Below are 15,384 nucleotides of genomic sequence, written 5' to 3'. Positions count from 1 at the left end.
CAAAGTCTGTGCCGCTAAACAGATCAGACTTGACTGAGCACTGACTGCTTAAAAATGACACTTGTTACATGACGTGCTCCTACAAATGAAAAAAGGGGGACTATGTGTAATACAAAGACCTATTTAACATTTTAATAGGTTTATAAAAAGCTATTTTGCTGAAGATTTTTGCCAACTCTATTACCTCTTGGCAGTATTATCTTTCAGAGAGAGAAAGAGGTAATTTTTCATCCGAGGGTAGCTTTGGCAAACTAACTGAGGTGACCACAGGACGGGGTTGTGAAGAGCCTACCCTCACCAAATGATCAACAGTGTCAGATCCTCATTAGAAATAGCTGGTCTTGCTTCATGTATAGTCAGCTGCTGAATTTCAGTTACCTACTACCCAGGGCTGATATTCTCCCTCTGATATTTTAGAAAACCCACATTTTTCATTATATATACCTAGACTGACAAACAAGGAAAACTTTTTTCCTTCAAGTACACAAAGATATGGCATATATTCGATAGGACTTTTTATTGGAAGTCTAGTAACTAAGATGTGGATCATGTTAAAATATATGAAAAATGACCAATATAGCCAGCTTAAGAAATTATTTACATGTCATGTAGAGACTGTTTTATGCTGCTAGGTTTTTTTAGTTTTGTTTTGGTTACGGAAGCTGTGTAAAGATTGTCTAACTTTTCCTAATTGTACCTAGGTTTTTCACACCAATGGTTGGTTTTATATTTTTAAAAAAGGCATATTCCAATCCAGAATTTGGTTTTGCCCTACTGATGAAACCAACTTCCCTTTACAGAAAAGAATGCACTTCCTAATTTCCTTCGTAAGGAAGATGGTGCTCATTCAAAATGCTTACCTAGTATCTTCATGTTGCTAGCTTAATAGCTCTACTACTTATTACTCACACTGAATTTTAAAATGAGTTTATTCAAGAATGTTCTTAGGAAGGCAACAATATTTGTTGTTAAAAAAACTTCTGTTTCTTCATGCTGAAAAGGTAATGTAAGAGGCTATAGTTATAAGCTTCTTTCTGTTGGAATTCTGATAGTATATATAGCACAGTGTAGTCATTTCTGCGATGCTAGAATAAATAAAAAAAAGTCTCTTCTATGCTTCTCTTCAAAAAAGCGATGAATAATAACAGAAGATGACATAAAAAAGCCATTTTTTTCTATTCATTCTGTAGTATTGGAGCCAGTATCTAGGAAACAGAGGAGAGAAAGAGTAAATTCAAGGAGCAACTTAAAATTTAAATATTTTGAGAATATCTTTGAAAAATAAAACAGGAACTAATGGTGGTGGTAGTGTGAGGGGTGGGGAAGAAGAGAAGGTAAGGCTAAGGGAAGCTGATCAAGGAACTGCCCTGAGAACTTAAATAACTTTCCTTTTAAGGCATAGGTAAGAAGACAATTCTTAGCTCTCCATATTTATGCTATTGCAAAACCAAATTATATTATTTGGTTCATTACATAAGTTATACTGATTGGCTTCCTAGAGCTGCTACATGACCATTTTCTCCCCTCAGGTCCTCTACTGTCCCCCAAATTTTAAACCACAAAGGACCATAACATATATATTCAGAAGAAAACTGTATTTTAATTCCTGGTGAGAAACAGACCAAAATTCCAGCCACTATCACACTCTTCCTGTCTCAGAAAGCTGACTCTTAGAAAAAATGGGCTTATTTCATAGTAGCGCTCCCTTTATCTGATCACTAAGGAATGGTTGTTTCTATGTTTTAATTTTGGAAAGAAAACATTCTAAGATTGTATTCTTTTCTGCTGACAGAATACACAGAACACAACTGAAGTTTTTCTTGAATACTCAACAGTTTTTTCTTCGAGATCAGTTAATACCTTGTGCTGGAAGCAGGGCAAACTCAGAAGCTATGGCAGCAGGTAAGGCTGATATGCTACTTTTCATCTACTGAATTTTGAAAAAAAACAGCTAATCTTGCATCTGTAGGCAAGAGTAGCTGTGCTGTCCAACATGGTAGCCACTGAGCCACTGGCTAGCTACATGTGGTTATTTTATAACTGATAAATCAAAAATAAAACATTAAATTTCTTAGTTGCCTTAACACATTTCGAATGCTTAAGAGCCATATGTGGCCACTGGAAAGTACAGCTAGAGGACATTCCTGTAGGTACAAGTTTTATTTACTAAATAGTACTGGTCTACATCATTAACTTATTTTGACAGAGAAATGGAAGTTATAAATTAATGCCCAAATTCCACAGTCTAGTAACAGCTTTATCTCAGGGTTATGAGGATGCTATTAGTCTAAATTAGAAGAAAAATATGAAACAAGTATACATTATCTGATATAAAGAAATGTTATCTTGTAATCCAGAACTATAAAATTACATAGGTCTTTTCTGTCATGACAGCAAGGAAACAAAGTATTTGATAACTATCTTAAAAAGTCATCCTTGCTTAAAGTTCTTAGAGTGATGACTCCTAGCTAACCTTCTGAAAAGTAAGTCATTGAAGTGTTGCTAGTTTCAGAGACTTTCCGATATCTGGAAGAGACGATTTCTTTAAAAAAAAAAAAGGGGGGGGGCCCAGTCCAGTATAAGACTGGAAAGTTATACAATAAAATACTAAGTACTGGAATCTCCAGATGGTGTTACAAATTATGCTTTTCTTCTGTGTGCTCTTCTGTCTTCTCTACATTTTTTCATTGATCAGCTTATTTCTTTTGAAACCCAAAATACATAAAACAAGATAACCTAAGAAATTTAGGGTATTTCTCTACATTTTCTTTTGCTTTTCAAAACACCCTCCTCCTTAGAGAGTTTCAGGAACAGCTGTTTAGACACAAATGGTTCAGATCATAAAGTAAAAATATATTTAAAATATCATGGAAGAGAAAGATGTATAGTTTTTGAAATATCTGACTTAAACAAGGTCCTAGATCGGGAATGCATATTTACCATTGTACCTGATAAGGTTCTTAAAATCTTTTAAATGATTAAAAATATATATAGGCATCCAGCAACACAGAAACTAGGATAAATTTCAAAATTAAACACTTCAAATTGCAACTGACATGGGGGGAGAAATTCCGCAGCTTGCTTATTTTTAACCCACACAAATTCAATCTGTGGAAGCAGTCTGTGTCCTATGAAATGTTCACACCTAAAGTCATTAAGATGACTGAGAATTGAGATCTAGAATTCAGAATTCAGCTGAGATGGAAGCCAGATCTCCAGGCATTTCCCCCCATAATTTCAGACAAAGATTTTTTCAAGTAGCTTTGCTTTCACAGTAATTAGGTAAACACTTACTTTTACCATCACAGGCTACAATTTTCACTTTATCCACTTTGATAAGTTCTGTCACCTCTCTGAATTCAACATCATTCAATACAAAAGTCCACACGTTATCGCAGAATCTGTATGTATTTAGAGAGCCCTTTAAAACAAAACAATTAGACATACCATGAAGTCATTTTTTTCCCAAAAGCAATCTGAGAACTCAGCTACCAACTACCTAATTCTTAAGGTAAACATTAAATAGTCCTACTGTTTTAAGATTTTCCTTAATTTTCATCCTATCACTTAAATAAAAAAACCACCCTAGATGAATTTATTAAGAGTTAAACAGTGCTGAAAATAGGCTGCTAACAATAGTTAGGTGAAGAAAAGTTGAAAGGAAATTTGAATTTGTATTTCTACTGCCCTCTTGTGGCAATATGATAAAAGTTCACCCTTCTCGCAGTAGAAAATCCACACAACTCGTGATTCCACCCAAATTTAACTATTAATAGACTGTTGACCAGAAGCCTTACAGATAACAAAGTCAATTAATACATTCAGGGTACATTCTATGCATTATATTGTGTATTTTTACAACAAAGCTACAGAAAAGAAAATGTTAAGAAAATCCTAAGGAGAAAATACCTTTACAGCACTGTATTTATTGAGAAAATCTGTATGTAAGTGGATCCATGCAGTTAAAACCCATGTTGTTCAAAGGTCAACTGCATTTTATTGTATGTGTTAACTCTCCGAACGTGTACAGAAGCAGGGAGCACCCAGAAACATTCAATTTTAACCTCGTGCTTCACTCAGATGAATGACTGTATTAGCCACAGAAATGACAACATCCTGTGCGACTGATAAAAAGTTATTTTCTCTTTTTAGGAGCAGGAATATGTGCTTGAACATTAAAAAGAAATTTTTGAAGAATGGAGTGAAAGTGCAAGGATAGACACCAACTGAATACAATCAAAACTTGAGACATAGATACACATGGAATCTTCACAAATGAAATTTAGTATTTGGTAAGAGATTTATATGCCCCAAATCTTCAATTCAGAAAAATACTCTGCAGTGTTACCCGAATAGTAAAAACTAGTCCAACTAAATGTTCTATCAAGTGAGAATGATTTGGGAAACTATGACGGTTATGAATGACTTAAAATTTTAAAAATGAGTAATTATTATTTGTTGGACTATGCTAGGCTCTGAGGATACAAATATGATTCCTTGTCATCAACAAGCTTCGGGTAGCAGGCGGGAGCATTAAAACAAAATACACAGTATAGCAGTATTATGAAAGAATAATAAGCTAGGGGCACCCAAGGGTATGGAACACACTGACCACAGAAGGCTTCTCTCACAAAGTGAAGTTTGAGTTTTGAAAAATGAGTAAAAGTCAAGGGAGATAAATGGGACAATAAGTTCCAGAAAATTAAATGTGTCAAGAGGTCCCAAAGGGAAGGAGATCCTGGAGAACCTTTCGCTGTATCCTAAATGCATTAGGTCAATGAAGGATTTTTGAGCAAAGCAGTAACATCAGATTTGCATTTCTGATAACATGAATTGATTTGGGGCGGGGGGGGGGGGCAGCGCTGGCGGGAGGCGGCAGGNGAGCTGATGCCTGAGAGAGGTGAGAGTGGCTTTACTACAGGAGCACAGAGGTCAACAAAAGGGAGAGAAGGGCGCCTGGGTGATGCAGCTGGTTGAGACTGACGCTGATCTCAGGGTCATGAGATCGAGTCCCTTGTCGGGCTCTGTGCTTGTCCCTCTCGCTCTGCTCCTCTCCTACCCTCTCTAAAATAAATAAAATCCTAAAAAAAAAAAAAAAAAAACCNNAAAAAAAAAAAAAAAATCCCTGATAGGACTTGACAACCCGCTGGCTATGGTGGGGAGACAAAATTTGTTACCTCTCAAGAGTCTGGCTCCAGTAACAGTGCAATCACAGGAAGAGCCAGTTTGATAAATCCGAAACTTTTCAGTTTAAGATCTAAATCACCATGTGCAATAAGCAGCTGGTGTGTGGAAGAAAGCCTAGGAGCAGGAGCCGAGTGACTTTAGAGCCAGAGGGTTGGAGTCATCCGTTCAAGGAGACTAGGTGGAGCCCTAGCTAAACCTAAGGAATACCAACAACAGAACTCCAGAGGGTCTAAGAGAGGGGGGAAGAATGGCAGCTAGGATAGTATGGTTTCAAGGGAAGTATGGGTTTCAACAAAGACGGTCAATCAACAGTATCGCAATTATGCATTAGGGTTAGCAATAACATAGGAAGAAAAGTTTCAGTGGAGAAGTAAGATTAATGCATGGAAAACCACATAAGACACACTGTTAGATCTCCTTAGCTACAGTCAGGGCCTTTAGAAGGCTACACAGCCCAATGCCAATTTTACTGTTTATTTCTAGCATCCCTGAACCTGTGTGTAATGTTACCATCATAGCCAATGAGTGATAGCTATGCCAATAATCTGAAGTGTGAACATTCACTTGCAAATATATAATTGAAATTGTTAGTTATATAAATACAGCAATTTCACAATAAGTGAAGCATATACATTAAATGCTTTCTAATATTTAGATTAAAATAGACAACATAATTGAGAGAGCTCATTGGCTAGATAACTTCTGAGCCAACAAAAGCTTAATAAAATGTGAAGACAAGAAGAAATTAGATAAAAAAAAATGTAAAAAGATTATACTGAGATTTTATTTGAGAGTGAGCACAAGAGAACAAGCATGGGGAGGGGGAGAGGCAGAGAAAGAGAGACAAGCAGGAAGCCTGACACGGGGCTCAATCTCAGGACCTTGGGATCATGACCTGAGCTGAAGGCAGATGCTTAACTAACTGAGTCACCCCTCTCTTTAGAATCTCGAATAAATGTAAAATCTTTCTTACAATATGTTTACTTAAATATCTACTTCACTGTCTTTATGAGAAAGTCATAATCTAGTATCTCAAGTATAGGGATTCAAGAATCAAAAATTTTATTTAAAAAATGTATTGGAAGGAACTTCTTAAATATTAAAAAATAATTATATTTGGCTTTGGTCAAGTAACTGATTTGAACAGTAACTGACCTGGCAAACTGTATCTTGAATGCACCTCTAATAAATACATGTGTTTTTCTTCCCCCCATTAATCTACAACTGGGCAACAGTCTTTCATTAAAATATCTTAATACATGTTTATTAAAGAAATGGAACAGGTAGGGAATTCAGAAGGGTGATTTTTCTTGACCATTAAATCTTTTAATGCTTACCTAATTACTATCGGAAGTTTAGTATTTCAACATTGTTACTCTCACCTGCCAGCATACATTCTCTCAAAAGCATACGCTGACTCTTTGAAGGACTAGCTCAGTATGAATGTTCTCCCTAAAAATTAGTTCGAGGTTCTGGGCAAATATATATTTTGACTTCTTTTGCTAATAAATTTTAACACAAATTGTTAAAATCTTAATTCTCATACTCAAGTAGCTTTTTCCCCCTGTAACATTCTACTGAAATGATCTAGTTATATGAAATTTGTATGAGGATTAAAACAAAAATTTAGCATGTTACCTAAACAATATAGATTTAAATGTGATCTAGCAAAATGTCTTTGAAAATTAGAAATTACCAATGTGTGATCTCTTCTGCCTTTGTCTTATGTCTCACCAAGCAAAATAGGTTATTTGCAAACATTCTGGACTTAAAATTGATCAAGTGAAGTCTGCTGTAATGGGAGAGGAAATGAAAGCCTGAGCTTAGAACAGTAAGAAAAGAAAAAACAAGAACAGTAAAGTCAGATGGGCTCAAAAACTAATTATTTCTAGCTTTTGGAAAATAGACAAACTTATAAAACACTATGCAAGAGAAATGCAAATGTCCAATTATGTTTAACTTTAGCTACATAGATCCAAACTGGAAACCAACAATAATACAACTAGAATACTATTAGGTATCAACATGGATCAATTTCAAATTAAAGCATCTTGGCAGACTTGTACACATGGTTATACAAAACAGCAAACTAATTTTGCAGAATCGTTACTGTTAAAAATTCGAGAATATACTGATAAAATTTTATAAAGATACATTTTACTCCAGATCACTTTTAGGCATGTGAAACTGGTAAGAGACTTATTATATAACATACATAGAGACTTTATCCCTTCACTAAATTTGTTGTCTGCCAACCCAATATCCACAACCTTGCATGGCATGTAATAGGCACTGAAGTGTTTGCTGAATAAATTTTAAAGAGCAAATTAACCTCTGTTTTTTTCATATACTGTAACCTTTTAATTTCTACTTTATGGTATCCCTTAAAAAAACATAGGCGTAAGTATCATATAACTGTACAATGATATTTGATTATATTTATCTATCAATATCAATGTGGTAAAATTACTTCTATTCACCATGATACTTTCAATGGGCCTTTAGTTTGAATTTACCATCAAGTTGAGAAAGACAATTTTGTTCAGTTCAGGATTATTGTTCAAATGAGATGAAGCTATCAGACCATTATCTATCACCAGTTCAGGTCTTCATAAGAGTAGGTGGGAGGCAACATGAATGTACTTCCATGGAATGGGTGAAGATCAGAGTTCAAAAAATGTTAAGTGAGCTTTAGGGACTAGTCTGTCACTTACCTTCAATCCTGCAGGTAATGGTTCGGGCGTTTGAAATCTCAGTAACTCTTCAGGGAAGGCAGCCAAACGTACATAGGCTGATTTGTGAAACAATGGAATAAAAATCTAAAAACAACTCTATCTCACATTAAGTGGATAAATTTAGTAAAGTATAATTATTAAACAGATTCCAAACTTTGATTAAACCAGCGGGTCCTTTTATGATTCATAAATATGTAGGGGTCCTAAAAAGCACTGTTGTAACAACCACTGGTGCAAGCTTCTAGATTTAGGAAAATATCCTTACCCTGAAATTGACTCTGTTCCTGACCCTCTGCGCCAACGCTGAATTTATAGCTTTATCAAACTGAAGGAGAACTTGAAGGGCAAGTTGGGGGGTGATCTGTTGAGACTGAGAAAAAGTAAAGGTTTTAGATTAAACCTAATTTAGAATTCAAACTAATTCCCCTCTTAGGGAAGGACACTAAAGACAAAATACGTACGAATTATCATCTAAAATTTAACTGAGGTTAACCAGAGCCTCTTAAACTAGACTCCCTTGTTCTTCTTTGCCATACTGACAAGGAGTAAAGCCTGACAATGTTTTCTTGCACTGTCTTCACACAAACATAATTTTGAAAAGAAAACATGCCGTGATGTTACACTGCCAGGACAAAACTCCATCACTCCTTTAGTGTCTGGCAAGAGGCATATGATAGATTGAAGGAATGAAGTTTCTTTCAAAACCTAATTTCATCAAAGCTCATAAAATACATGAAAACAAATGGAAATACTTAATATGTTCTCAGATGAGTTTACTTTAAAAGGTTATTTCTCCTCACACTGAAACACAAAGTCAAATCTCAAAAGACTTTATCAAATTGTGCAAAATTATCTTAAAGCTACACAGACTGTGCCTTATAAATAAGAGAAAACCAATAATCTCAATTTTTATATTTAACAAAAATCTTTGAAACTTTAGGCATGTTAGACCACGTCATAATCTTCATCGTATTTTATGCCCTGTGCTCAGGATGGGATAAATACTGACTTGCTGGGTCAAAGAGTCGAACAAAACTTACTGCAGACTAATCTAAATAAAAGTTGGTTTGTAGTCTCTCCCACCTGTATGAGCTCATCAAGGCTCTCCTGGAGACTGTTTCCCAAAGTGGTATTTCTGTATAACTGATATGCCATGGCTTAGGAAATTGTTTTTCTTATTCAGGCTTGCATTGATGTCCTAAAAATTTAATATGAAAGTATTAAACATTATAAACCACATATGTAATACAGTCTATTTCATACATTCTAATATATGCTACCACAACTCTTAATAATTGCAGACTGCTATACAATTAAGACAAAAGTTAAAAATGATTTTTCTAATTTTTTGACATAGGCATTTATACTCCTTTCTATAAATATACTTATTAAAACATACATCTTTACCATTTCTTTTAAAGGTCTGCCTTTTGACCTAATCTAGAATGAATTTACCGTGTACTACCATTAATCTCTCTTTACTGTCAGTCAGTGATCCAGACAATCTTTGGCTCACGCTTGCGGGCCCTCCATTTTTTCCCCTTAACATTTGGTATTTAAAGAGTGCCTACCAACAAGATAACACTGTGATAGGCAGAAGGGAGAAGGAGATGAATAAGGGTATGCTCCTGGACTCTAAAAAACTTATCCTCTACAGATGGTAACAGATATACCAAACAGTATTTAACTCAGCAGGGAATAAGCACCGTGATAGATACACACAGTGTGTGATGGAGGCTACCTGTGGACTGAGTGAACTCGTTCAAAAGCTTCCTGATTCTTCAAGCTAGACTGCAGCCAAGCAAAGGCAGAAGATCATCTTAGGCTGAAAGAACAGAATGAGTAAAGCCACAGGAGTATGAAATCATACAGTGTGTAGAGAGAACTATAAATTGTTCCACAGTATTAAGGTGCAAGTAGAAGAGGAAGTAGCAGGAGATGGAGCTGAAAAAGATGGCACGGACGTATTTGTTCCAACAGGAGGGATGCCAGGGTGAATGTACTGGAAGATGAGAAGGAGATAAGGGTTTGAATACGGTGACAGTAGTTTCGACAAATACCGAGCTACAAGTCATATACAAGATCCCTGACCTCATGGTACTTTCAGCTTAGAGATGGACAGGAGACATATTCAGGAGTTAGCAGGCAAAACTCAGCAAAAATAACGACTAGTTATCAGTCTTCACATTATATACCTGCAAACACTTGATACAAGAGTTCATTTCTGCTTTCTTGAAACCTTTTCTTTGGCTTTTGGGGCCCCACACTCTGTTCTCTCTTCCAACTCACTGGATGCAGGTACCTGACTTCTGTTTGAATGCCCTAAGGCTTCTTAGGTCTTCTCTAGATGCTTTACTCCCTTAGTTAGTATTAGGCTATCTGCTGATGACTCCCAAATGTACATCCCCAGTCCTTCGCCCCTTGTTGCCCTATATAAAATTGCCTCCTTGCCACTGAATGGAAATATCAAGTAGGTAGCTCAAATGAAACGTCAAAAACCGACTTCCTGATACTGTCCCTCCAAACCTTTTTTTCCCTCACCTTGCCCGTCTTAGTAAACAGTCAATCTAGTCTAGGGTAAGACACCCCCCCAAATTTTACATTCGGCATTAGCTTCTTTCTCACCCTGCATTTAATCAGTCAGTCTTTTGAGCCAGANGCCCTCACCTTGCCCGTCTTAGTAAACAGTCAATCTAGTCTAGGGTAAGACACCCCCCAAATTTTACATTCGGCATTAGCTTCTTTCTCACCCTGCATTTAATCAGTCAGTCTTTTGAGCCAGAAGCTGACAAATTCTACCACCTCCAGCACTCCCACCCAGCCCCCATCTACCAGCAAGATTACTGCGAGAGCCCTGTGAGGTCTCCCTGCTTCCACAACTGCCCGTAACACCCCTGCCCCTGGAGCAGCCGCACTGAGCCTTTTACAACATAAATCAAACCACATGACTCATGTATTCAAAACCTCCAATAGCAGCATCCCGTTTCAGAATAAAAAAGTCCTCCTAATGGTTTGCAAGGCCAACATAATCAGGGTCCTCCACTATCTCGATGAACTTACCTTCTGCCACTTATTCCTTCATTCCCTCTGCTGCGGTCATACTGGTCCCTTGCTGGTTTTCAATATGGCAAGATAGTCTTGCTTTAGTGTCTTCGCACTGTCTGTCCTTTTTGCTTCAAGTGTTCTTCCCAGATCCCTTCATGGTTCACTCCCTGATTTAATTCAGATCTCTGCTCAAATGTCACTTCATCAGAAAGAACTTCTCTGACCAACCTATAAAAAGGAACTACCTCCCTTTCCCCTTATACTACTTTAATTCATACCATTAACTGAAGCTGACATATACATGCTTATTGTTTCCATCCACTACAATACATGTTCCATACGGATGGGGACTTTTGTTACAGTTATATATTTACCATCTGTAACAATGCCTAGTATATAGTAGGCATTCAATAAGTATTTGTTAGTGAATAAGTAACTTGGCGGTATATCTAGATGCCATTATCAGATATAAACTTGTCTAAGTGTGATACAAAGTCTTCTACTTTAGCGAGGAAAATGAAGCAATGAAAACTTCCCAGACTCTCAAAACGGCATCAAACCACCTAACAATATCCATAACCACATACTCTGCCTCCCTACCGGTCACTATAGCCAAACTATCCATGCTGTTATCCAAATAAATACAATCTTTCTATCTCTGCATCAAGCCTATTCTCTAGTACACTCAAGAATATTGTTCCAACAACTGAATTAGTCCTTCTCTCCCTCACCATCAAATTTCCCATCTCTATGGAGTATTACCATCAGCAAACAAATAGATGGCTACTTCTCCCATCTTCCCCCCCCCGCCACAAAAAAAATTGTCTCAACTCCCTTTCCTCACTAGCTACATGTATTTGTCTGTTCCGCTGTGCAGCAAAGCTCCTAAAAGTCATCCATACTCACTGTCTTCTCATTCCTTTTCTCCCATTTTCTCTTATACCCACTCTTCACTCCTCATAGGCTCACTCCTTATACTCACTCCTCATAGGCTTTTGCCTCCAACACTCAGATGGCGAAGGTCACCAACAGCACTGGCAAAGCTAATCCAAAATTCTCAGTCCTCACCAGACGTAATCATTTGACACAGCTAATTACTGCCTCCTCTTTGATAAAGGAGCTTAGCTTAGCTCCTGGGACACCACACCCTCTGGGTTGTTCTCTTAGACTCACTGGTGCATACTTTTCCTATACCCTGCCCTTGAACTCACTCCTGGATCCGACTGCCTACTCAACATCTTTACTTCCTGTCTTTCCCATTCAGTCGCTGTAACTCCACACTTCTACCGGCTTACGCAAAAACCTTTGAGATTATCCCCCACTCCCGTCATGCCACCTTCACATCCAATCCCTGGCAAATCCTGTAAACTTCATGCATTCTTCAACATGCATTCAGAAGCCATCCATTTCGCACCATTTCCATTGTTATCCCCCTGGTCTGTGCTACGATCATCTGGCACTGGATTACTGAAACAGCTTCCTGATTGGTTTCCCTGCTTCCACACTGTCCCCGTACTTGAATCCCAGCCCAGCAGCCCATATCTCTTTTCTGCTCCAAACCTCCAAGGCTTCCATTGCACTCAGTCCTTACAAGAATCTGGCTATGATCTCTCCAACCATATTGCCCATCTCTCCCTTGCTCTCACCCTTCTACAGATGCACTGCCTTCCATGTTCTTCTTAGAACACGACAGACATGTACCTCCCTAGGTAAGCCTTTGTAAAGACCACTCGTTCTACCTGGAATACCCTTCCTCTAGATATCCACTTGGTTCTTTTAATTCCTTCAAGTATAATATGCACTTAATGAGGCTTAAACTGATGGCCAGACTTAAAATACCAACTTCCACCTCCACTCTGGAACTTCCCACTCCCCCTTTTCCTGCTATGTATTTTCTGCATCCTCCAACAGGGACTTCTATTTTGTTCACTGACTGAAGCAAGTGTCTAGAACAAACCATAACTGATTCATAACAGAGGCCAAATAAATATCTGTTTGGTAAATTAATGAGGGCAAAAACCTAAGTATGTGGGTGGGTGGGGTTAAAAAGGGCAAGCAAAGGTCCCAATGGAGATAACACACCTGACAAAGTAGGAGTACCAAATCTTGTGTCATACTCATTTCACAACAGTTTAAGAGTTATCTAGACAACAGCTATAAGTTAACAATGACCTATCAGAGAAATTAAGAAAACAATTGCATCAAAAAGAATAAGAGACCTAAAAAAAATTAACCAAGGTGCAAGGCCTATACACTGAAAACTGTAAGATACTGAAGAAAGAAATTGAGGACAACAAAAATAAATGGAAAGACATTCCATGCTCATGGGTTGGAAGAATATTGTTAAAATCCCCATACTACCCAAAGCCATCTACATGTTCAATGCAATCCATATCAAAATCAAAATTCCAATGCCATTTTTCACAGAACTACAACAATCCTAAAATGTACATGGAACAACAATTCTGACAAAGAAGAACAAAGCTGGAGGCAACATGCCTCCTGATTTCAAAGTACATTACAAAGTCATAGTAATTAAAACATTATGGTATTGGCATAAAAACAGACAAATCAATGGAACAGAATAGAGAGCCCAGAAATAAACCTACATTTATATGGTCACTTAACCTATCACAGAGGAGGCAAGAATATACAATGGGGAAAAGAGTATTTTCAATAAATGGTGCTGGACAATTTTCTTACACCATACACAAAAATAAACAGAAAATGGATTCAAGACCTAAATGTGAGACCTGAAATCCTAAAACTCCTGGTAGAAAACATAGGCAGTAATCTCTTGGACATTACCGTTACCAACTTATTTATGCAAAGGTCTCCTCAGGCATAGGGAACAAAAGCAAAAATTAAACTCCTGGGACTACATGCACCAAAATAAAAAGCTTTCACACAGCAAAGGAAACCATCAATAAAACCAAAGGCAACCTTGTGAGTGGGAGAGGATATCTGCAAAGAATATATCTGATAAGGGGTTAATATCAAAATTTTATGAAGAACTTCTATAACTCAACACCAACAAATCAAGTAATCTGGCTAAAAAATAGGCAGAAGAGCTGAATAGACCTCTTTCCAAAGAAGACATACAAGTAAGTGGCCAATACACATGAAAAGAGACTCAACATCACTAATCGTCAGGGAAATGCAAATCAAAACCATGAGATCTCACTTCACATCTATTAGAAGGGCTAGTATCAAAAACACAAGAAATGTCAAGTGTTGATGAGAATGTGGAGAAAAGGGAACCCTCTTGTACTGTTGGCAGGAATGTAAATTGGGGCAGCCACTGTGGAAAACAGTATGGAGGTGCCTCAAAAAATGTAAAATAGAAATATCATATAATCCAGTAATTCCACTAGTGTGTATTTACCCAAAAAACTGAAAACATTAATTTGAAAAAATATATGCACCCCTGTTTTACTGCAGCATTATTTATAATAGCCAAGATATGGAAGCAACCCATATGTCTTTATCCATTTGTCTACGGATGGACAATGTGGCATATATATACAATGGACTATTAGTCATAAAAAAGGATGGCATAATGCCATTTGAGACAACATGGATGGAGCTAGAGTGTATTATACTAAGTGAAATAAGACTGAGAGAGATAAATACTGGATGGATCTACTCATAAGTGGAACGAAAAAATTAAAAAAACAAACACAACCAAACAAATGGATAAACAAAAACAAATCAGGTCGATAAGCACAGAGACTGATGGTTGCCAGAGGGAAGAGGGGTGAGGAGGTGGATAAAATGGGTGAAGGGGAGAGGGGGATACAGGCTTTTCAGTTACAGGAATAAAAGGCACGGCATAAGGAATACAGTCAGTGATATTGTAAAAGCAATGTAACAGGATAGATGCTAGCTACACTTGCGGTGAACACACATAATATGTATCTACTTGTCAAATCACTAAGTTGTACACCTGAAACTAATGTAACATTGTGTGTCAACTCTACACAAACCCCCCCCACAGAACTGTGGTATATATATACAAAGAAATAGTACTCAGCCATAAAAAAGAAATCTTGCCATTTGTGACAACATTGATGAACCCAGAGGGTATTATGGGAAGTGAAATAAGTCAGATAAAGACAAATACTGTATGATTTCACCTCTAGGTGGATTCTAAAAAAAACAAAACAAAACAAAACAAAACAGACTCTTAAATATCGAGAGCTAGTGGTTGCCAGAAGGGTGGCAGGAATGGGCAAAATAGATAAAGGGGATTAAGTCGTACAAACTTCCAGTTATAAAATAAGTCACTGACTAAGAACCATCCTGCTCAGGAATGACTCGATAAACCAGGAAACCAAAAATCAATTTAAACAATTTATAGAGACCAACGAGAATGAAAACACAACACTCCAAAACCTATGGGATACTGCAAAGGCAG

General features: G+C 37.2%; 2 protein-coding genes across 3 annotated transcripts in view; both read right to left on the bottom strand.

The window, feature by feature from the left end:
* Nucleotides 1-911: 911 nt before the first annotated feature.
* GTF2A2 (general transcription factor IIA subunit 2) lies at nt 912-9,125 on the bottom strand. Its single transcript, XM_034660903.1, has 4 exons — nt 9,006-9,125; nt 8,188-8,292; nt 3,295-3,421; nt 912-1,205 (listed from the first exon to the last, which is right to left on the bottom strand). Exons 1-4 carry the CDS (start codon nt 9,075-9,077, stop codon nt 1,180-1,182), a joined length of 330 nt encoding a protein of 109 aa, XP_034516794.1. The 5' UTR covers nt 9,078-9,125; the 3' UTR covers nt 912-1,179.
* The window catches only part of BNIP2 (BCL2 interacting protein 2), a 38,013-nt gene continuing 31,672 nt past the window's right edge, over nt 9,044-15,384 (bottom strand). The window contains exon 13 of one of the 2 annotated variants that reach the window (XM_019803847.2): nt 9,044-9,120. In XM_019803847.2, the coding sequence (XP_019659406.2) occupies nt 9,102-9,120 (19 nt within the window). In that variant the 3' untranslated portion in view covers nt 9,044-9,101. Of the gene's footprint in view, nt 9,121-10,998; nt 11,135-15,384 lie in introns of those variants that run through there. The other variant, XM_034660901.1, reaches the window with a different exon arrangement.

This window comes from Ailuropoda melanoleuca, chromosome 5 (assembly GCF_002007445.2).
Source record: "Ailuropoda melanoleuca isolate Jingjing chromosome 5, ASM200744v2, whole genome shotgun sequence".
NCBI lineage: Eukaryota > Metazoa > Chordata > Mammalia > Carnivora > Ursidae > Ailuropoda > Ailuropoda melanoleuca.
Note: the sequence above shows the minus strand (reverse complement) of the source record. Positions and strands in the feature narration are given on the sequence as shown.

Coding starts and splice junctions, on each gene's coding strand:
- GTF2A2 (XM_034660903.1), bottom strand. CDS start 9,077: ATGGCATATCAGTTATACAGAAATACCACTTTGGGAAACAGTCTCCAG. Junction 3,422..8,187: donor GGAACAGAGTCAATTTCAGG/GTAAGGATATTT, acceptor TTTGTTTTAAAG/GGCTCTCTAAATACATACAG. Junction 1,206..3,294: donor TGTAGCCTGTGATGGTAAAA/GTAAGTGTTTAC, acceptor TCTGTTTCCTAG/ATACTGGCTCCAATACTACA.